The following is a 24,479-nucleotide window of genomic DNA, read 5'->3' on the forward strand; positions in this document are numbered from 1 at the left end:
CATGTGACAATAAAAGCTCTTGAATATCTTTGTGGAGACATTTCTAGAAATATTAACGCACCTTTTCAGACAAATGTGATGGCGAACGCTCTGACTTCTGCCACTATTTCCTGTTTCTCTCTCTTCCCTGCAGACACCTTGTGTGTTTTCCTCTCTGGCTGCAGGTTTAATGATCTTCCTCCTCCAGAACAGAGGATGGTCTGAGAACTCCTCACCAAGAGGGATCTTTCTGCCAGATCTTCCTCCTCTATTTGCATTTATCTTAAAGTGAATGAAACAAATCTCTGAGCGTTTTATTTCTTCACTCTACCTCACATCCTTGTTTTGGTTGTTTTATTGGTGATCTGAGAAATGCTGCTTGATAGTTTCAACCTGAAAGCTCCCGACACCATCAACAGCATCTTTAAATCTATAAATATTAAAAGGTTTCGTAGTACAACTTTGTTTTCTTTGACCCTGTAGAGGTCAGTAATGAAGCTCAGAGAATCCAGGACTGAAATGGTGAGATGTGTACATGTCAAGTCAATTTTATTTATAAAGCACCAAATCATAAAAGAAGTTATCTCCGGGCTGTTTCCACATAGAGCAGGTCTAAACCGAACTCTTTAATATACAGAAACCCAACATTCCTCCACGAGCAGCAGCCAGTAAAATCACTTTAACAGGAAGAAACCTCGAGCAGAACCGGACTCCGGGTGGACGACCTGGAGCTGCTCCATAACAACCATAACATCAGCCGTACTGAGATATGTGACTCAGTCAGCTCAGTGAACCCAATTTAAGAAGCGTCTTTTACTTTATAAAATGTGTAGATATGTTATCTACATTTGTAAATACTGACCTCGCTGTTCAATTCATTTGATTAGCAGAGTGGCTTTTTGAGTGGTTCTTGGATCTTTGGCTACTTTTCTGACTAATTTTCTTCCTGCCTGGTCAACAATATTAGGAGGAGCTCCTCTGCGTGGCCGGTTGATGGTGGAGTGTTAATGGTCCCAGTGGTGCTTATGGGAGTAGAGGAATCAGTCGGCTGCTCAACAGTCTCACTCTTTGCCTCTAATCATCATGAGATGGATATGTGACAGTTTGTTAAACCTTTTTAAAGGAGTGGAAGCGCTAACAGCCACATGCACTAACCAGCTGATTCTAATTAACACAGGTAAGAGGACTAATTAGTGGAATCACCTGATTCAGAGCTTTTTCCTGTCATTCCAATTTAATGCACATAACTTTTTTATTGATCAGACTGTTAAGATTTCTTTAGCTGTGTCTCTTTACTGACCAATGTTTGGTCTTTATTTCATGAGTCGCTGCACTGGAAATATGTTTAATGAAAAACAAGCTGACATGTTGAATACTTATTTCCCCCCCCAGTGTATTTTTACCATCGTGTTGTAATGCAGGAGACTCAGATCCTCCATCAGTTTCATCTCTTTGCACCTTTTCTCCGTGACCTCCAAATTATAGTGAGTCTATATTTCTCGTCAGGCTATAATCAATATTCTCAGATGCCTAATCCGTCTGTTGTGCTGTAACTAGAATGCTGATAATGAATAGTCTCTCTATGTCGGTTTCAGACATGGTTGACTCCAGGCTATAGTGGCATAATCTTTTATTTAGGCGAAATCAGCTTGTAAATTGTGTCATAGCCACTGATTGTCTACTATCAGTTCTCTATGTAGTCTGATACTTGGCCTAATAGTCCTACTGTTGCTTTAAGATTGGACCTTCTCTCAGGCTACTAATTAATTATATTGTCATTACTTGACAATATAACAATAATATGTATGATAATATAGAACCACTATGTAGACTATTAAAAAGTGTCCTGATGACTTCTGTTGTGATTTAGTGCTTTATAAATAAAATTCAATTGAATTGAACTGAATTAGATCAATGAATCAAATCTCAGTTGACTGGCACACATTCACGTTAGCTGCCTCCACAAGTCGACGTTAGAATAACACCAAAATAACAAAATACCCCAAACCCAAACAGCAGCAATGTTTGTGTGTAGTGGTGCTGAAATCTCATTAATTAACATATTCTGTTATTTGTTTAGCAGATGTCAATATAACCTGTAACATATTTTACAAACTGCAGATGGTGAAATGACTTGAACTAATTTTCAGTCATAAGATTTTTTTTTTTTTTTTTTTTAATCCCTGCAACAGGAGACTGTGTTGAGTTCAGTGTTTTATTACAGCATGAAAATAGATTCTGAGATATATGGTATGTATTGTTTTCCACAGGTGTGACTCACTCTGACAGCTGCACGGTGATGAAACGTCACTGAGTGGTGCAGATGGAGTCTCATCCTGCACTCAGAGTCGGTCCAGGTGGTTTTTAATGCTGCTGCTTCTCTCTCTCTCTGCACAGCTGACGAGGGTTATAGCCGTAAATAAGCCCCCGTCGTCCTCCACAAAACATCACCATGGTGACAAGGCCAAGAGCTGAGAGATCAGCTGCTGTAGAAACACCGGTTGCTATAGCAACGGTCACAGAGCAGCACTGAAGAGCCAACATGGCTGTCAGTGGAAAATCCAAACTCAGAGCTGTCAGTCAGCGTTCACAGCTGTTTCCTCACACGTCACCCCCAAAGACACTGAAGAGCGAATGTGTCACAACCTTTTAAAACATATATACAACAAACAGCCTCAACACTGAAGGAAGTAGCCTTTCACTTCCTGGAAGTGACCTACTGTTTTAATTACATACAGCTTGAAGCTGCATCGTTTGGAGTCAACGTTCAGCCTGTCCAATCAGCAGACATCATGTTCAGCCCTCAGTCTCTCTCTACTGTTGTTTCATCTGCTGTTATCAGTCCTTAAATATCCAAACAGGAAGCACCTCGACAATGTTGTTTATACTTGCACTGTAAAAAAAACTTACTGTAATTTTACAGTAATTAACTCGCAGTAATTGACAAGTAACTTACTGTAAAATAAATTACAGTAAATGTACTGTAATTGCAATTGTAAAATGAAACAGTAATTTAATGGTAGTGTATCTACTTTTACGGTAGCTGTACGTAACTGTAAAATAAAATACAGTAGTTTTACTGCACCAGACATAATGCAGTAAATTGGATCACAGTTATTCATGTAATGCTGCAAACTTTCAAACCACAATTTAAATTTCAATAAATGAGTACAGGACCAACTCCTTAACCCTTTCATGCATGAATTATGATAACTTCAGTCAGGATTTTTATTCTAGTGTTTTTATTCCTCTTTAGGCATGAAAAAAAAAATTAAACACGCGTTTTTCAAGGAGTTTGTCCAACTTAGTGAACAGATGATTAATTGTCATTTTCTCCAAACATAAAATCAATACTTGGAAATTTTAACAGTTGTATTACTCCTTAGTTGTTATTTGATGTTACAAAATTTTATTTACCTGCAAGGGTCTATTACTATAGAAGGATCAGCAAGATATTCCTGAGCTGTTGAGCCGACAGGCGGCCATCTTGGTTTTGAGTAATTTGTGTTGCACTTACAAAGGCCGGCCAATGGATGGCAGCGTATGGGATGACACACTAGAGTCCACTGTGTTGGCTGATGTGCAACTATACCATTAAAACCCCATGCATATATAAGAAAACGGCTTTTGAACAGCTGTCCGCTGTAGTGACCACTATGCATGAAAGGGTTAAATGACAATTATTTATTGACTGTTGAACAGCAACTACGTTTTAATAAACTAAGAAGCATTGCTTCATTTCACCAAATCCAGACTGTCCAAAGCTTCAAATGAAGAAAATATCAATGAAAACCAAAATGTCACCAAAATCAGAATTAGATTTATAACCTCAAACTGAGTAATTTAAAGGATTAACGGATGTGAATCCACCAAACGAAGGCTGGAGTTTATACAACATGTAATATTTAGTCAAGATCATTTTTGGTGACGTTAGAGGAATTATATGTATTTGTTGACTTAACATGAAATTTTAAGGCGTTGCTTTCATTCATATTTTTAAACATTTCAATAAGGAGAGATCAGGTGGAAGTGCATCATGATATTTATTGATGTTAGCGACTCCATCGATGTGCAGAATCTTCATAAAGTCCACATGAAGGCAGGAGATAGACGGGTCCTGCTGGTGGATCACGGAGGTCACGGAGGGCGCTGACGGGGGAGAACGGCAGCGATGCAACGATATTTAAAGAACAGGAAGAAAGATGATTGGTCAGATACGGTGACGTGAAATAGACGCAGTGGGACATGTATATAGATTAAGTTACATTTCACCTTGTAGGTTGAAATTATTGTGTATTTTGGTGTTTAAGAATTATCAATTGTACAAAAGGCTGAATTAATGTACAACTACAGTTATTATCATCATCACTGCTGCAGGATTTGATAACGAAGGTTCACATTAAGCTGCTACACCAGTCGTCTGTATCACAGTCTGTTTAAGTCGACGAGGAGGATCAAGTTCAGTCTAGTTTTAAAGTTCTCAGACGTGCAGACTGAACGGAGACAGCACACATGTGTGTCTGTGTTTTCCCATCATGCTTTGATTCCCCAAAGCTGCATTAGGCAATATTCTGGGAGCCAGCTGTCCTCTCACACTGGATTTATAAACTCTGTGCAGCCGAGCGTCTCGTCCCTGTTTGTCTCCATATCAGGGCTGAGATGATGAATCATTAATACTAAACTTTAATCCTAAAATGACTTCACTGCGTAGTTTTTGTTTCGTCACAACAAATAGAAACAAACATTTTAGAAATCTCCAAAATTTCCTAATAATTTCCTGATGAGTTTCCTGGAAATAAACGATGTAATTTGGTAAATTATACAGTAAATAACGAGGCTGAGGACTGACAGTCTGTAATTAATGCAAAGCAGCTCAGTGGTCGACACAGTTCAGCACGGAGCAGGATTCATGTTTCCAACAGTAAATGTAGAATTAGGCAAGGAAATTTCTATTTTCTCTATAATTAGTTACCAAATTTAAGAAAACTAAGGAAGACATTACAGATCATTAAAATAAAGTCTTACTGACATCACAAAAAATGAGAATTAACTGTTAAATACCTTCAAATTACTTTTTCCAGGGTATTAGAGTAAAATTAAAGGAGTTGTAAAATAAAGTGTTAGTGGAATAATCAACATGTAAAACTGTTATCTGTATTTAATAATTAATAATAATAGAAACTCAGTTCATTGAAATAAATGAAACTGCAAGTGTGGTTTGAAAATGATGATTTCACTTCATTATTAATAATTATATAATCGTTTTAGTCACTAATATTAATGTCTAAAGAGTCTTTTAAAGGGTCTTTCCTCTGATTTTTACCCGTCATGCGGCGGTTAATGTACCCCTGATGATGTCACAGTGATGTCATCAGGGTTTATTCCAGACTACAAAGTCTCACCAGAAGGTTTTGTGTTACAAAGAGGAGTTTTAAAAGAAAAAGATGTTGCTGTAGGGTCTAACAAAGAAATGCATTGTGGGAAACGTAGTCACAGAAAGTTAAACTCACAGCAGATGTGTTTCAATGTTCACAGTTTACTGACGTTGTTTTACACGAGTTCTGGGTGACGAGATCCATCAGACGTCTCTCGCTGCCACTCAGAGACGACAGTTTCACGCACGTCATGATTCACATTTCATGTACAGTTGTGAGGTCACAGGGTGCATGAAAACAGAAATACATAAAACCTCGTCAAACCAGTCACTCAACGCTTCCTGTCTCATCATGAGCTCATCACACACACACACACACACACACTCATAACCTCCCTTACTGCTGTAAGACGTTACAGCGCAGATGTACAGAAGACCAGCAGTCCAGACTTCATCCAGGACTGGACTCCCAAAACCTGAAAAACAAAACCTCAAATACTAACTTTTACTCCGAGAGAAGAGTGAAAAAAGAAAGAAAAACTTTTTAAAAACTTTGTAATCTAAGTTTTAATCCTCAAGAAGGAAAATGTGAGAAGAAAGTAGATTTGTTTTTATACTTTTACTCTCCGATAACCTCCTTAAACAAAAAGTTCAACACTTTGGAAAATATGCTTTTTCTCTTCTATTCTCACACACTGTAGTATAGACGGTGTATATAACCAGATATAGATGTTAATCAGTGAGCTTTACAGGTGTTAGCAGAGCCAGGCTAGCTGTTTCCCACCGCTTTCAGTCTTTATGCTAAGCTATGCTAACCATGTCCCGACACACAGACATGAGACTGATGTACATGTATCTTAACATCTCCGTTTTGTTGAGACAGAGCGAATAAAAGCCGAATTACAACCAGAATTCCTCTCGAACCTTTTCCAGAAAATCATTTGTAAAAACACAAATAAGTAAAATACAGGTTGGAACAAACATTCAGCGGTTTGTCTGGTGGTTCGCTCTACACATCTCAACAACAAATGATCTAATGATGTTGTTTGTTCAATATTTCAATTTAATGAGCACATTTTCCCATTAGCTCGAGCCCTTTGTTGATAATAACAACTTTATTTGTAAAAAAAAAAAAAGCAGCTCAAAGTTTTTTAAAACAAAAAGGAAATTACACACATCAAAAAAGACCTAAAAGATATAAAATGAAGATAAAAAACATGTAAATGTACTTAAGATGGAAAATAAAACCCACCTGATAATACAAATAATACAAATAATATAAAATAATATAAAGTGAATACACAGGATGCATAATATGGAAAATAAAACCCGCTGACACATAAAATAGAAAACATACTGAAAAATAATAATAATAAAATAAAAACAAAGTTAAAACATAGAAGTTATGAAGTAAAATAGAACATTTATAAAGAAGTGCAGTAGTGTTTCAGCAGACGGAGGTAAAGCTGAAGAGATGAGTTTTAATTTTCTGCTGCTCTCTGATTGTTGGGGCGGTTTCTGTTTTTGGGCGTAATTAACGAAAGATATTTTAAACTCCAGGAACAATTTTTATTTTTTGCCGAATGAACTTTGGACAACAAACAAAAAAAACTGGAACAATCATGTTTTTACCAACTCAGGTGACATATTCATGGTTTTATTTCCTCAAACTTGAACTGTTGTAACATCTTGTCGACCTGCTTCAGCGCTCTTCCCAGTTTCAGCCTCTTTGCACTGGTTACCAGTTTCTTTTAGAATGCATTTTAAAGACTTTACAAACAGACGACATCAGCGAACTCAGTGATGGGCAGCGTTCGGCTCTGAGGTCAAAGGTGATGCAGCTAGTCTTATTTGTTTAAATAATACAACTCTGTCCTGCTGATTTTAAGTTTATTTTATTAGTTTCACTTATTTTGGATGATTCATTTGTAAATTTCTTTGAGCTGATCTTTAACTGTGTGCTTGTATTCTGCTGTTCTTGTGTTTTTTTTTTGCTTTAATACACTATATAAATAAAAGTATCTCATTGAGTTACAGAAGCTAATGACATCAGGACATCTCTCTATAAGCACATTTCCCAAAATGTTGAACGTTCCTTTCAGGTGAATCAAAACAGGACACAAGTTTAGAAGAAGTTGGCAAAATCTCATTAAATGTTTGGAGAATCAGTCACAAAATGTCTTAAAACCTTATTTTTCTTTTCTCCAGCAGTTCTCTTCAGTGTGGGAGGATTTCTGAGACTCAGAGCTTTTGTCAGAGCAACAGACTGAAGCTAGCTGCGCTCAGTTAGCTGCTTAATGAAGCATTTTTAACCCAGTTCCTCGTCTTTATCAATCAAATTCAGCTGCTAGTAACCTGCTGCTCTGACTGATCAGAGTTATTTATCTCCGTTATGTTAAGTAAAAGTCCAGAATGTGACTTCAGCACTTATGACATTTTGGGCAAATGTTGACATGTTTGTTCTATGCTAATCAGGAGTTAGCATGCTAGGTTCAGACTGTAATAATAAAGCTTATTTGCTAACAGTTGATTGTACACTAACATCTACATACTGTACATACAGTAGCATAGCAGGACATTGGTGAGAAGCAGAAGTAATCCACTCAAGGCAAAATAAAGGATATAATATATAAAAAATTAATATGATTATAAAATATACTTTTACATCATACAATGTAGATCGTCCACAAACCAAAATTACACAATATTTTTTGGCTAAACACTACTATCAAGTTAGTATCAAACTTTATATTCTCTTTCTTGCATGGCCACACACACACACACACACACACACACACACACACACACACACACACACACACACACACACACTTCAGGATATCTTATATTTCCTCAAAACCCCAACAGAATATGAAAATAAATGGGCATTTCCTTATATTTAACAAAATTGCATTGAACAGTTTCAGTATTTGACACATTATTACATCATAACATTTAACCCTGATTAACTTTTTTTTTTTTTTTAGATTAATCCACCAAAAATATCCCTCCATCCATATCTTCCAAAGGTACCTGTAATCATATTATTATTATTATTATTGTTATTATTATAGCAGCCCATGTGACAAGATAGCAGATCTATCACCAGTGTAACGAACAGTTGTCCGTTACTCCTCCACTGTTCACATGACGAATCAGATGACAAACTCAATTTAAAACTACCTGAAGTGAATCACTGAGAGTCTGACAGGCTGGATAAAAACATCCTTAAATAAAGTACCTTCATTTGGTTGAATTTGCTGCTGATATCTAATTCTTCTCTTCTTCTAACTAAACTTTAAATGTAGTGATATGTACCTGCTTTAGATGGCAATATTGTGTTTCCACAATAACTGTGAAGAAATGAAACGTATTAAGAGAAGCTCAACATTTTAGGTAAAAAAAGCACAATTTGCTTTCTTGCTGAAAATGAAAAGACAGATACGAGTTGTTGAAGGAGAGTAATTATAAGCACGTCACGTTTGTGCGAGGCTATTAGAAAAGTAATACCTTCACACTTATTTGAAACGCTGTCCTGATTAAATACAGTAAGTGTGCAAGAATGATACCACTCTCATATCTGTGCATCAAATATGAAACTACACTAGATGTTAGCTTTCTTAGAAAAAGACTGGAAGCTTGTGGAAACGGCTAGCATGGCTCTGTCGAGTTAAAAATATCCACCTACCATATTAAAACTCCTTATTTATCTTCTACTGGTCCTTTATGCAGCCCCTCAGTTCAGCCTCTGTCTGAAACAGGCTGTTTTAGCTCCTGTCTCTTTAAGGCCCGCCTCCTGATGAGCCCACTCTGCTCTGATTGGTCAGCTTCAGGAAGCTTCCTCCGGCTCCGGAGGCTACGTAAACAAACTATAGTAGCAGGATTTCACTTCTTTTTCTCCTTCTTTACTCCAAACGTCAACTTCTCAAATCCATAAAAATAATAAATTGTGGTTTTATATGCTGGAATATTTCTAGCAGTTTCCTCCTGCTTCTGGTCTTTGCGCTAAGCTAACCACCTCCTGGCTGTAGCTTCATATTTAACAGTCAAAAATTATAGCTGTATCATATCTTCTCATCTACTCTAAGCAAGAAAGTGAATTTAAAGTGAAGTGAAAAGCTTATTTCACAAAATTTGAGCTTTTCTTTTTACGATAAAGAATCTAGTGATTCTGATTTTTGGCATAGGTCACAACAGACCAAACGTTATGTGCTAAACAAAGATAGAAATCATCTTCAAGCAGCTATAATCAGTAAATGCAGCAGAATGCAGGACTAACTTTTCCAAAATGGAAACTCATTTGCACTCAGTGCCGCATGGAGACTTATGAGCACTCGTGGCTTCTCTTTTATTTACACTCCAGACCTGTGAACACGTGGAGATTTTTAAGTGGTAAAGAGAAACTGGAGAAAGAACAACAGTGTGGTGAAACAGCATCTCAGAGGATTTAGAGGCGGTTTGATCATAAAGGTGCAGAAATGCTCCAACAAGCGTTCAGCGAGCAGAGCCTCTCGATAGTTTGGTCATTTTGAAGAGTCGACCGTGACATTTTATGGCACACAGACGGAAACAAAGGCAGTGAACCAGAAAAAAAGATGGAGACACGTTTCCACAAGGCAACACAACCAATCGTGTGATATTTCAAACCAGTCACAGGCGGTCTGGTGTGTGAAGAATCCGACCAGTCCACCCAGTGAGTGTTAACATTGCAGTTTGAAGTCCTTTCATTTGTTCAAAACTGCAGAAATGAATGTCCGTAGGGAGAGTTGGATCAGAGGTTCTGGTCAGACAGTAGAGTTGGTTCAAATGGAATCAGTTTCTTCAGGGTTGGTAGGATTGTCATATTTATTTATGCTTCATGTTAATTTCAGACTTTTGCCTGGAGAGCATGTTGGTAATTTTCCTCCTGAGTCCCAGTATTAGATTTGGCCACATTTACCTTACTTTCAGTTCTTCAGATGTTAACAGATGTCTGACACATTAAAATAAGTCAGAATCACCGATCAGACGGAGGTCCAGATTCACTACGATAGTGTTGTGAGACCAATTCAACTGTATTTTGTCAATTAAAGTTCTACTGAAGCTTAAATTGTACGTTCAGCGTGTTGGTCTGTATGATGCTGATCATGAACGTCCAGGTGGACGTGTGGACATGTGTAGACGTCCACATGCAGCCCAAAATGTCAAAAAATCTGTCTGTTCTTCTGTCTGTCCTGCTGTCCTTCTGTCTGTCCTTCTGTCTGTCTTGTCTGTCCTGCTGTCTGTTCTTCTGTCTGTCCTGCTGTCTGTCCTGCTGTCTGTTCTGTCTGTGTCCATGTTGGTTTTGAAGTAAAGTCCTGTAAGGGCTTTAAGCTGCAGCAGCTAGGTTATTAACTTGGACTGACTGTAGATCTCTCATCACTCCTGTTTTACTGCATTGGCTACCAGTGAAGCTCAGGATTGATTTCAAGATTCTTTTAATCACTTATAAAGCCTTACATGGTTTAGCTCCTGCCTATATTTCCAAGCTACTAAGCCCTTATATTAGCAAGCGGTCACTTAGGTCTTCCAACCAAAACTTGTTGGCCGTACCACGTGCCAAACAAAACACCAAAAGCGACTGTGCTTTTGCTGCACCCAGACTTTGGAACAATCTCCCCACTTCCATCAGATCAGCTGAGTCTGTTGACTGCTTCAAAAAACACTTGAAAATCTACTTTTTTAGAATGGCTTTTTCATAACATTCAATAAATTCAAGTGTGTGCTCTGGGTGATGACTGTATGCTTGCTGTGCTCGTATGTGTGTGATGTCTGTATGTGTTCTTGAATGTGTCTTTTATGGTTTTTGTGTCCCAATGTCAATGTAAAGCACTTTGTAACCTGTGTTGAAAAAGGTGCTATATATAAATAGTTTTCCTCACTTACTTACTATATGCTAGTTTTAAAATTGCATAAAAGTCTGTGCAGTCACAAAGAGATGCTAGTATTGCCAAACTCACTCTGCAGCTTTTAGGCTCTTTTAGCTCAAAGTTTTGGTTCTTCAGCAGCAGACAGGCTGTTTAGTTGAGTCTTTCAGGCTCATACCAACCGCCAACAAGCTCTTGTCATTTCAGAAAGTTTATTGCTTGATTGTCTGACTTGTTTCTTAAATGTTTTTGGTTGTCTGACTGCTGTTTGTCCCCACTAGCTATCCTGCTTACCTGCTACCGTAAGCTAACCAAGCAAGAGAGCTCACAGACTCGTGAGTCTTAATACTTCTCTATAAAAGATTATTGATTTACAGCAATATCCACTGGGAGCCGTCTTGCTAAGTGTTGCTAATTGGGTGTGTCCTTGATACATATAGCTTTGTCTTCAAAGAATAGTAGCGCCGCAACGATTAGTCAACAATTAGTCGATTAATCGATGAGTTGCCAACTATTAAAACAATTGCCAGCTGTTTTGATAATTGATTAATCATTTTGACAAATGTCCAAATGTGAATATTTTCTGGTTTCTTTAGTCTCCACAGTAAACTGAATATCTTTCGGTTGTGAACAAAACAAGACATTTGTGGACGTCATGTTGGACTTTGGGAAACACTGATCAACATTTTTTGGACAAAACAACTAATCGATTAATCGAAAAAATAACTGACAGAATAATTAATAATAAAATTAATCATTGGTTGCAACCCTACAAAATAGTGTAATTTAATTTATACACTGTAAAGGAAGACTAACGACAACTTTGGTAAAGTTGATAGTGATCCAAATAAAGAATAAAGAATGTATAATTGATAGATGCATTGCAATTTCACTAGTTATTGTGTTCTGTCATTAACTAATTTTAGAACTGGACTTTACACTTTTCAACACACAAATCTTTACTGAATCTGGACCTGAGTGTCGGACCATTGGTTTCTATCGAACAGCGGTGTTGTTTCCCATCAGACAGTAGTAACGGACAGCAGAGGACTGGGACAGAGCTGACTGTCCGTCTCCACTCTTGTCCCATGAGTTAGCAGCTCCTCCACAGTTGTCCAATCATCGAGCAGCTTGCTGTTTCTCAGCCGGTTCTGCTTCATGTGGCTCAGCTCCAGCACCGTCTGAGACGACAACGACCCTTGAACTCCGCCTGCCTGCTCCTCCCCTGCTCCTCGCCTCTCTCTGTGTTGCCGCGACAACGCCAGGTGGCGTCTCCTCTCGGTCCGGTTCCAGTACCGCCCGGCCCATCGTCCATCCTCCCCTTCATCATCACCCTCTCTCTCCCCCTCTCCTCGCACCTCCTCATCTGTTGTGACCTCGCTGCGCTCCCTGGCCAATCGGTAAGCTCGGGCTCTTAGCAGCTGGTTCCTGACTGACTTCTGATTGGACAGCCTGGAGCGGGGAGAGGGTGGAGAACACGGGCTCCGTTGCGGGGCTCCCAGTGTGCTGTAGAACGGAACAGAGGAACCTTTAGGGTTGCCGGTGCGATTCCCGAGAGTCTGAAAGCCTCGCCAGTCTGACGCTCCGCTGGAGCCCGAGCCAGGACTCTTAGAGAGAGAGTCCTCCTCTCTGCTCCGGCTGGTGCCCTGGCTGCTCCTCATTGCATTCTGATGATTGCTCAGACTGGTTCTGTCTATGCTGAGATGACTGCTGAGGGGACCGGTGGGGTGACAGTTACTGGGATAACTGGCCCTGCTCCTCGGCCCCAGCGTGTTGCTGGCTGCACCTGGCTGGCTGTTCAGCAGTCTGTCTGGATCAGGCATGTTGGGGTGACTCGCCCTACGACGGCGTTGTCCTTCACTCAAATCTGTTATTGTTTGACTCCGCCCTGGAGCCTCTATGGTTCCGCCTCCTCCCTGCTGCTGCTCCAACCATAGTGCCCTCCGCTGGCAGGGCTCAGTACGACAACCTGCAGACACGAAGAAGAAATCAGGCCCTGAGTCTTAGATTACATCTGTAAGTGTTTAAATGTCTGTAGCTATCATGCCCTTAAACCTCTTGGGACAACTCTACACTCAGTACAGTGATATGTACAAGCCCCTGTTCAGTACCATGTTGGACCACCATTAGCTGACTCAACAAGGGACCTGTAGCTTCTTGGTGTTAAACAAGACAACAAAAAGACATTGGTGCTTCATTCAACTGCCCTGGGGTAATTGGAAGACTCTCTATCCCATGAACACTGCATTCATATTCATCCCAAAGGTGTCCAAAAGGTTTGTCACAGGATTGTGGTGCCAGTTTCTTAATGTTATCTCACCTGAATGTGCCTCAAACCACTCCTTGGTGATTGTTGTATAGAGCAGTCAATACAAGACAGTAGAGCAGTGGTTCTCAACCTTTTTGGCTTGTGACCCCTTAAAATAAAGCAAGGTCTACCTGGGACCCCTCATCAGACGTTGCATTATCTACCATTTAAATGAAAGGGGACTTATTTTGTTTTGTATAACTTTCAGAAACTTTAGGAGATAAAATACAGTGATTCACAATAAATAAAGCAAACATTTAAGGCAACCTGAAAACAAAAAAATATGTGTCAGAAATACAATACCAATCAACAGAAGGCACAACTTTCAATTCCCTTGAATGAAACGGTGTGTCCAAGCTTTTGACTGGTACTGTATGTTTTTTCTGTTGTTCTATCCTGTGTTAGCACCTTGCGATCCCCTAGATTAATCCAGTGATCCCTAGTGGGGGTCCGATCCTCAGGTTGGATACCACTGCAATAGAGCTCGATCTTGATCAAAATACCTATCATCTTCTTTGAAGGGACACAATGGCCATTAATGGATTGCACTGGTCAATGCTAATTTATGTTTGCATGTAAAGGTTTTGGTTATTGCATGATTGTATACATAAACACCCTGGAGTTCAAGTCTTAGTGGATGAACACATAATCCTGACTTTGACTGTGCTGTTCGGTCAGGAGAGCGCAGGCTGAGCCTGCACAATGGAAACATCAACCATAAGAATAGAAGGCCTAGCTGGAGCCATTTGATCTTAGACATCTCAGAAGAAGTTTAGGGATGCACTTTAAGTTTCAGGTAAGTTTTAGATTTATTTGTCTGTTATGGATTTGTTTTTGATTGCTTGAATATAACTTCTGTCATGTGTTTATCAGTGGTGGCCAATCATCTAGGGAAGAAAGGCTATTAAAACATGTTGAACATAAATTCATTATATATTACGAAATAACTATGAAATAAAAAATGTTTATTCATACTCTGTGTCTCGTTATCATGCCAGCATTTATTAAAAGTGTGTTTTCAAATTGTATTTGGTTCATTTCTGTGTGAATATGTACACTTCCTGTGTGAGGGGCGTCGGCTTTTGGCAAGCAGGTGACCTGATGTTGCTCTATAACTGGTGGCTTCAGATTTTCTGCAGCTCTCTGTGCCCTGGATATGCCCATTTTTATTGGTAGCCTATAGACACACGAGTTTACTGTAATGTCACCAGTGAGATGTGTGCAGGTGGATTTTCAGTGTTTTCAGAACGCTAATGTTATGAATGTTAAGAACATCTGTCATGTACAACGGACCAACAGTAGGAATTATATGCTAACGTTACTTTATAGTTTTCATATTAACATTACTTTATTGTTTTGTTGCTAACATTACTTTGTTTTGATGCTAACGTTACTTAATTGTTTTCAGCTACCGTTACTATATTGTTTTCTTGCTAATGTTACTTTATTGTTTTTTAGGCTAATATTACTTTGTTTTCATGCTAACGTTACTTAATTGTTTTTTAATGCTAATGTTATTTTATTGTTTATGTGCTAATGTTTCTTCATTGTTTTATGCTAACGTTACTTGCGTGAGGGGGAGCTTCTGTGCTTTTGTGCTGCTGGTTGATGTTTGGGACACATTCAGCTACTTTTTCACTACCTGTAAAACTAACTTTGTGTAGTCTGTGTTAGCGTTATCTCTGCTACTTGTTGCCATTTCTTACTGGAATATGAGTCATATGTTTTTGTTTTTGTTTAAATATTGCTTTGTGTAGGTTTGATGGTGTTCACATACCCAAATAAAGTTCAAATTCATTGATTGGCAGTACCTTATTGTTGCTTAAAAAAAAAATCACCAGCCGCCACTGGTGCTTATCATGTGTTGCTTAGCAACAGCAACACACCTCTGGCTGCATAAAAAATGCCTCAGTGTGATTGGGACTATAGCTGCAGGGGGAAAAAGCATCATGGTGCACCTTTCTTTTCGGAGTCCAGTGTGATCACCGACTATGTTGGTGTCAGTCTCTTCAGAGTAGCTCCGCACAGATCACACTAACCATGCTCAGGGAAGTGGTTCAGTGTTTACAGAGCTTTGCAGAGGAATTTAATACTTGCCTTGTTGTGGTTGATAACAACACCTGCACTGTGTATTTCCATACTCTCATATAATTGAGTGAGTAAGCATAAACACAAAATATTCACAGACTTTTACACAGATAAGATCACAACAATTACAATTATTATCCAGTTCAATATCTAGTTCTAATATACCCTCTACTGACTATGGCATTAGATGGATAGTTTATGGAGATTTTATCCATTTTTTCATAAAGGTTTACTAACCAATGGAGGGGGATGGCGGCGAGCGGTGGCGTGGTAAGGTCGGACTCCTCTCAGCTCTGTGGAAGTGAACTGTTGTGGTGGTGCTGTTACCCACAGTGCAGCGGGATGACTGCGGAGCTCCAGGGTGGGTCATCAGAGTTGTCTCAGGGATGGACTCCAAATCCCAGCGTCCTCTCTGCTCTCGAGGGGAATGGCCTGAGCGCAGGTGGTGAGTTTGCCGGTGCGCGTGGCTCCCGTGAATCTTATGCAGCCGTCTGTGCTCCCCGGTGCTGACACTGTGGAAACCTGAGTCGCTGGGCTCAGAGGAGATCAGGGACTCAGAGGAAGAAGAGGAACCTTGAGAGGAGGGGGTGTGGCCCGGCAGTGATGACATGGCGTCTGTTTCGGCTTCAGAGAGCGCCACTCGGTGGTGTGGGCTGTCGGGGCCACATCCCAGCCCGCTGTCGAGCTCGCTGAGGGGGAGGTAGCCGAGAGGACGATCAGGCCGCCAGGGAGGACGATAGTCAGACTGGAGAGAAAGAAACTTTGAATTATTCTTTTAGAAAGTCCAATATTATACAGGTACAAAGAATACACCCAATCAGTAGAGGTACGTGCGAACTCTACCAGGATAAATTATCTACATGAATAAATAAAAACAAGACTAGATCAAAACTTAGTATATGGCTGGACCGTGTATGGGTGTGCAAAACTTTGGCCAGTTTGTTACAGGGATAGTCAGTGGTCGTGTCTATAATGTGAATTCCTGGATATTAAATTATTCATCTGGAGGCTGCAGTGGAAATTATAGATGAAAGTTTTGACAGCATTGGATGCAAATTCAGAGGCTCACCTCTGTCCAGTTACTGCAGTTACAGCAAGCGTACCTACACTAAACTGATACGGCAGAATACACGAGTCTTGAGTTTTACCTGCAAGATTCATATTTTAATGCTGCTGTTCATTGTTTGTGATGTGAAAACATCAAAAGAAATACAAACTTTGCGTCCTGGTATTTAGTTCAGTTATAAAATTCAAACGCACCACAGAGCGTCTCTCCTGCCGGCTGTTGACAGCGCTGTCAGGGGGACAATGTCAGTAAATTTGAGTATAATACGGACTTTGCTTATCCTGTGTAAATGCGACGCATGAAACACAAATGTAGGGGGGGTTAATTTCTAAATCACATGAGATCCCCTGGTAATACTTGTCCCGTGTGAATAGGGTTATGAGTGGAAGCGCTGTAAACACCCCCGATGACGTAGTAGAAAACTGTTCACGCTGATTCATTTTAGAAGAGCAATGGCCAATGGGGAAACTCCAACATTCAGCCGGCCGAGTGTCAATGGTGTAACTTCATCACTCACTCACTCAGTCACTCACAGACAACCGCATGTGTGGGGCTGGCATCGCTGTTGCGGTCCAGCCAAAAATAGAGACAGGATAAGAGAAAAGGGAATGACTGAGAGAGAGACAGTTGATTGAGGTGTTGCTGAGAAATAACACGGTGGGGATACAAATATCTCAAGTGAGCTACCTGTCTGGGGAAATTCTTTGGCTCCATTTCCTCTGTGTTGTAGCAGCCAATCAAACAGCTCTCTGAGTTGGGTTGGTAGGGCAACGATTCTGGACCCTGGAAAAAAACATGTAACAATCAGGACAGAAACTAGTTTTACAGCATATAATAGTATACCGTTAAATGAATTAGAATTTCATTCACAATAGAACAGAATAGAATACATTAAATCACCTGGTAGTCCAGTCTGTCCAGGTGATCTAAGCTGTAGGAGACACTGGGCAGGTAGTTGTTCCCTGGATGCTGGTCATTTGACCCTCTGGACAGGTAGCCATTGGGTGGATAGACATCAGGTGACATCATCATGTGACTACTGGCTGGATACATGTCTGGTGACATGGTCATGTGACCATAGTAGGGCCTGTGAAGAGGAAGCGAATTTGTATGACACAGCTTTGGGATCACCTAAGTTTACTTATGTTCAGATGAACATGACTGAATTTGGTATGATACATGAAATATTAATTCCTCAATGAATATGTATAGTCTTCACCCACATTCATAATTATAGCATGTGTTGCACTGACAGCTGTCTCAGCAGAACAACCTTCCACTCATGAATATTTATGAGAGCACCAAGAAGACTCAATCCATCATGCTGATCTTGCAAACTGAACCTGGCCCCCAAAGCCTTATGTACAAACCATCATCCCTTCAACAGAACCAAGAAAACTTCTACTTCTTTTCATACATTTCACTTGAGTCCATCATTTAAGCCCATTCCCAAACTTTTACAGCTGTCCTACCCTGTTCCCAAACATTTGACCTGCTCCCAGATTCTCTTTGCATTTCACAACTTTTACCCCACTTCTAAACTTTCATCCCAGCCCCAAATTTATACTTTGGTCCTAACTTTTTACCCCAATCCCCAACAGTTTATCCTCAATCATAATCCTTCACCCCATTGCCAAAGTTTTTCTCCATTTCTATTTTTATCCCACTCACAACCTTTTACACCAGATACAAGGCTTTACCTTTGACTTTTGTCCCTCCTGTTAATTGAATTCCCAATCATTTAATGGCATTTAATCAGTTAGGAGTCTTTATCACATGAAGCCTCATTCCCAAATTTATCTGATTCTCTGTCACCTTGGTTTGAATATTTCACCCAGTCCATGACTTTTACAATAATCACAATTGTTTAACTCACTGCTAACTACTTACCCTGAGTTATATCTCATTTACCCTATTACAAACGTTTCGCCATAGTCCCAACCTTTTTCCCCAATTCCTACTTTTTAAATGCCTCCTAAAACCTTTTACCCCAGTAACAAGCTTTAACCCAGTCCCAACTCTTTTCTCAGTTCCTAATCATTCACCTAATTTTCATTTTTAGATTTAACCATTTTCCCAGTACCAGTATTTTACCCTATACCCAAACTTTTACTTGGATGTGAACCTTATAGCTTATGCCAGTATTGTTACCCTGAACCTATCTGTTTGCCTCACTCCAAACTACAGTACCCTCAATCACGAGCCTCTCTCCCACTCACGAACTTGTATCATTGTCCAAAAATATCACCACATTTCCACTCTTTTATTCCTCTCTCCCAACCGCTTACCCCATCTACAAGCCTTTACAAAGTCCATAACTTTAACACTTAACACCCGTTAGGAGCATTTACTCAATATGAGACCTTTTACTGCAGTTCTTAGCTGTTCAACCTGGTTCACCCAAACATTTTCAAAGCCTCATCTAAATCTTCATCCTTTATAATAATAATAACTAGTAGTAGTAGTAGCAATTACTACTGCTTTCTTTATTTGCATGTATTTACTCAAAGCTACTAAATGCTTCACATAAGAATACTAAAACTGATAAAGCAAAAAATATATAAAAACTTTAAAGTTTGTTGCTGTGTCTCCAGTTTCTCCACCTTTACCACACAGCTGAGTCACAACAATCTGTCCAGTTCCCAAACTCTCAACCACAAACCAAACTCTTTACCCTGAAGTGTTTACCCCAGGAGTGGCCCCCGATATGCAGCCTTCCAACAGTACCTACCCAGCACCGTAGCCATCTCCCTGGCCTTCCTCTCCCTCCATCAGTCCCATGGCCCTCAGGGCCTCCCAGTGTCTTTCTGTTGGAGCGTTGCACTCAGTCGCACAACGGGACCGCCGCCTCCTGTGACCCTGGCCCCTTCTGCCGTCCACCTGCACAGTGATTGGCTGGCCATATTCATCCACAAAGTGCAGCTCCTCCCGGTGTCGGTGATGAGAAGGTTCATGAGTCTTGACCTGATGAGAAGGAACACAACATATCAGATGTTGGACAGCACAAGGAATAAAAGGTAGGCTAGAGGAATGCTTTACTAATTTATGTCTTCTCCATGATTGGGGTTTTAAGAGATAGTTGGTAGCAGGTTGTTTTAAGGATCTGAGAAACTACAAACGATCCTGCTTTTTCTGTGCTGTAGTATTGATGAAGAATAGAAGAAGCATAAACGCACAGTGGAAAAGTGGGAGTTTGGCCTCTAATAAAAGGTCAGTTTGTTCTTTTGATCTAACTTTTTGGCATGCCTGACTGCAGTTGTGTTGCACAACATGGTTTATGATTCACACGGTCTTTATATAAAAAAGATTAAGCAATTTAGTAAAGGTTGGAGGCTGTGTGCCAGCAAAGAAGAGATTGCAGGTTTCTGGTCCAGTTAAACAGAAGCTGATTTCAGTGATGATTTCCTCTCATTCTGACTGAAGGTGTGTTAATTAGTGGAAACAGCTGCTATATTGTTTTGCTACAGACCCTCAGTGACTCATAGTATCTTCAAGGGTCTAAGGATCGAGGATGTTTTATTGAGCTATATAAATAAAAACTGACTTGACCTGTCTATATTCCTCAGTGAGATGAGTCTAGCCAAAAGAGCTTGAAGCTACAGCACATATCTCCTCTTCGAAGGAGCCCGCCATGTTGCACTGCCATGTTCATACGGTAGCCGAACCAAACACTGGCTCTGGAGAGAGCCTTTCAAGCAGCCACTGTAGGTTCTCCTGCACGCTTGGAAAGGGAGGGTGAGGGGTATTCATTTGGTTGCAATCTGCAACCTCACCACTAGATGCTGCTAAATCCTACACACTGGTCCTTTAAACATGGGTCCAAATATACTCAGTTACTTTCCACAACTGAATAAACCTGATTCTCAAACAAACAAGCTGATGCTGTAAATTTAAAACAGAGAGCTGCAGAAAAAAACAGCTCTGTAATGTAAAAACCTGAAACTGAGTGTCACCATTCTGTCAACTCAGGACATAAACGGACGGCTCAGCCCCTAAAGGACATCCTGTCATTAAGTCTGCTGAGTCTCAGCGACGTCGTGAACTATAATAGTGATAGTTTGTGTCGTAACGTCACGTGTGAAAGTTAAGATGCAGTGAAGTTGAGGAGATTCAGTCTCAACAGCAGCACGATGTAGGTCAGGATGCAGCAGCCCTCTGTAACCCTGGACTAGTACTGGAGTCTTTACACTCTCAGTGCACGGCCCGAGGCCTCACACACACACACACACACACACACACACACACACACTGACACTGACACACACAGAGAAATCAGAGAGTGAGAGTGATGTGCTGTACCCTGGAGAAGTGTGTTGCGCTCCAGTGCACTTTGACAGTAACACGGACTGATCTCTCTCTCTCTCTCCCTGTTCATCTATCTGTCTCTCCCTTTTTCTCTCACAGTGTTTTTTATGATGCTTTGACTGAAATTTTCACTCAATCTCAAAGTACAAAACTCTTGTTCTCGGCACAAAATCACACTTAGCATGCAAAGTGTTGAACGTACAAAGCTTTCAGAACCGTATCAGACTATTAGATTTGTATATTTTAGTCACAGCATTTGAAAATGAAGCAGTCTTTATTAAATCATGCCTTTAAAAAATAAAAACAGTCATCAGATTAGAGATATGAAGCAGTAATTCAACAAGTAAAAGGGTTTCAAACTAAATTCCATGTAAATATTTTTATAAATTGTACAGAAAGCATTCAAACATCACATGTTATACAAGAATCTCCGCTGCCGTCCACGATGCAAGATGCAGAAAAAGAGGCCCGAATGTCTTTAAACATTCATGCAAAATGACATTAAACACATTCAGCAGAGCATCAAAGACACCAAACTGTAACCAAAGTGTCGATTACTGTAAATTAAACGATTAACTCACTATATGAACACGTCTGTATTGTTTTCAAAAGCTTCCAATTCTATCCAGGTTTGAAGAAAATGTTTTGCTAAAAAAAACAAAATGAAGGACAAACGGTGCATATGGACCTGAATCATGTTACATCTCATGTAAACTGATGTTCCTCCTTTAGTTATTCAGGCTGGTTGATTAAAAAAATATTCAGGAGGACGATAGATTGTGTAAGCTGTGAGCTGGCTGACGTGGAAAGTGAGTCACATCTTCTCTCCTGTATTGTGCAAAACGATGATGATGATGATTTACAGTTTATCATGAAAACTCTGAAATATTCTGTTGTGCAATTTAATTAACTTTATTTTGATTTCTCCAGTCGGTTATACTTATTACTATACATGTTTTGTTGAAGACATGAAGGTCTGGAAATCTGAAAAACATGTGAAAATGTTCTTTGCAGCGTTCAGGATCTGGTTCGTATTATTTTGTGTTGTTTTGTTAAGTTGGTGCAGGCTGGACGCAGTTGCATGAATGACACTAATGATTCAATAAGCTTCATGTTCTCTCACACCAGCAGATTCAAATATTCAGTTTTCATCTCTCCAAACTCTTTCACTTCCATTTCAAATCACCTTTGCACTTTTTCAGGTTTATATTCATAATTAAATAAGCAACACAATGTGATTTTGCTAGTTTATTAATATTTTTGACCTACATAAGTATAGTTCTGTATTGTTGACACTTTAGTTCAGTTACTCTGAAGTTGTACTAATATCATTTTCTATATTATTTATATATATATATATATATATATATATATATATATATATATATATGTACCTGCACCTGGACCCTGGACTGTACCAACCTCCTGCAACAGTGAGGGGGGTTTGTGAGCCTTTTGTTTGCAGTTCATTTTGTAAATCTTAATTAGAGTCGTAGTGTTTAGATTTTGCTCACTTAGTACTGAGTTAGGAGCGAACTGTCTGTGTTGTATTTATTTGTAGTTAATTTAGTTATTGTGTTTGTCCAGCCCTCGTGTTTGTAAAATGGTTGGTCAGCCAGTCTTTTAGCATTTTTTAGGTAAATAAAAACCCACCTTTTTTGCATTCTGTGCCTTCCTGTGAACATTCTCACTGTAGGCTGCAATAAAACATGATGTAACAAAAAATGTGTTCTATTTTAGTGTAAGTGCTTTTTGTTGGTTACTGGTTTTACTGCACAGCTTCGTGAGGATGTAGAGTCGACTTCCACAGGCGGTGCAGAACCATTAGCCCTGCTAGCATTGCCACCCATTTATGTCAAACTGTCAATCTCTATACAATCACATGACACAACGTGCTGCTCCGCTGCCTTACATTCTGCCGACCTCACATCCCAAACACATAATACCAAGAGTGACCTTCTTCTCAGCTCAGACAGATCACACATTTCAACACTGTCTCCTACAAATTACCAAATTACGTTGCGTTATCAAACATAATCTCTGCCTGGATGATGATCACAGTAATGAATGAAGCTACATTTCTATGTGTCTCTGCAGTGGGAGGGAGGAGGTCCGGGTGGATGCAGGACTCTGACGTGAGTCCTGTGTGTGTTCAGGTTTGGTTCAGGTTAGTGAAAGATGCTGCTGTGAGCTTCAAGACACTGCAGACTTTTTCTGTATTAAAAACATAATTAGGAATGTGATTTAGTCATATATGAATATAATTTCTAGGAGACGGAGTTGATGGATGATCCCTGTTGATCCACACTGAGACAAAACACAAAATCAGCATGATTGGACAAAATGTTCAATTCACTGTAAGCCAATCCAGTGTGGATTAGATTAGTTTTAAATGACGGCCTGTCAACCAGTGATGGGAATCTCTTGGAATCTCAGAACTGGATTAGATTTCAATTCTTGGTCTCACAATTAGATTCAGAATTGATTGAATAAATGGAAAGGACACATACTCAGCACATTTCCAGCTCTATATTTATATTCTGGGGCTCTACTGGAATATCTTCACATGATTTCCAGTTAAAAACTCCTTATTGATCTTCTACTGGTCCTTTATGCAGCCCCTCAGTTCAGCCTCTGTCTGAAACAGGCCGTTTTAGCTCCTGTCTCTTTAAGCCCCGCCTCCTGATGAGCCCACTCTGTTCTGATTGGTCAGCTTCAGGAAGCTTCCTCCGGCTCCGGAGGCTACGTAAACAAACTATAGTAGCAGGATTTCACTTCTTTTTCTCCTTCTTTACTCCAAATGTCAACTTCAACAAATCCATCCGTACATGTTGGAGCTGAATCACATCTGAAATATGAGCAACAACTTTCACAACAAAGATTACAGAACAGACACACGTTTGTGGGCGTGTGCGAACAATCTGATGTCATCAGGAGGAGGAAGTAAAGGTAACTTTGCAGATGAATTGTGTCGGTGCGTTCAAGAAACGCCTGAAAACGCAACACCTCAACACTCAAACACTTTTAACCTTCTAAGCACTTTGTTTATTGTTGCACTTCTTTCTTGTTGCATATAGTGTTTCTTATGCACTTGTGTACTTCCTGTTGTTTCTTACTTTATATATTAAACAAAAGCTTCTGTCCAGCACTCTCTCATTGTGCTTGTACCTGGTCAGCTGACTGTACCACAGTTCTTTCAGAGTCACTGTCCTGATTTATTTATGGTTTATTCGATAGGGACAGATACAGTGTGCACGGACAAACTGAGAACAGCTATCTGATGCAAGTATCACAGCGTTTATAGCAGATTCTAATTTGCAACACAAGTGCTTTTGTGAAAATAACTTTGCGGTAAAAAGAAGGTAAACTGAGTACAGCAAGATACAATAAAACACACTATGTTAGCGGTAACATAGCGACAGAAAACTAGACATGACTACAGGTTTGTTGATCTCTTACAAGAGGTGAAGCTCT

General features: G+C 39.8%; 1 protein-coding gene across 1 annotated transcript; it reads right to left on the reverse strand.

Annotated features, from left to right (window-relative positions):
* Positions 1-5,519: 5,519 nt before the first annotated feature.
* LOC137185200 (uncharacterized) lies at positions 5,520-22,316 on the reverse strand. Its single transcript, XM_067593529.1, has 5 exons — positions 19,432-22,316; positions 17,601-17,787; positions 17,388-17,483; positions 15,872-16,379; positions 5,520-13,207 (listed from the first exon to the last, which is right to left on the reverse strand). Exons 1-5 carry the CDS (start codon positions 19,479-19,481, stop codon positions 12,261-12,263), a joined length of 1,788 nt encoding a protein of 595 aa, XP_067449630.1. The 5' UTR covers positions 19,482-22,316; the 3' UTR covers positions 5,520-12,260.
* Positions 22,317-24,479: the final 2,163 nt, after the last annotated feature.

Source organism: Thunnus thynnus, chromosome 6 (assembly GCF_963924715.1).
Source record: "Thunnus thynnus chromosome 6, fThuThy2.1, whole genome shotgun sequence".
Classification (NCBI taxonomy): Eukaryota; Metazoa; Chordata; class Actinopteri; order Scombriformes; family Scombridae; genus Thunnus; species Thunnus thynnus.

What these genes read in the sequence shown, in the direction of transcription:
- LOC137185200 (XM_067593529.1), bottom strand. Translation starts at nt 19,481, where the DNA reads ATGGGACTGATGGAGGGAGAGGAAGGCCAGGGAGATGGCTACGGTGCT. An exon ending in TGGACAGACTGGACTACCAG is followed by an intron (nt 17,484 to 17,600) that starts GTGATTTAATGT and finishes GTTTTTTTCCAG; the next exon opens with GGTCCAGAATCGTTGCCCTA. An exon ending in CAAAGAATTTCCCCAGACAG is followed by an intron (nt 16,380 to 17,387) that starts GTAGCTCACTTG and finishes CTTTCTCTCCAG; the next exon opens with TCTGACTATCGTCCTCCCTG.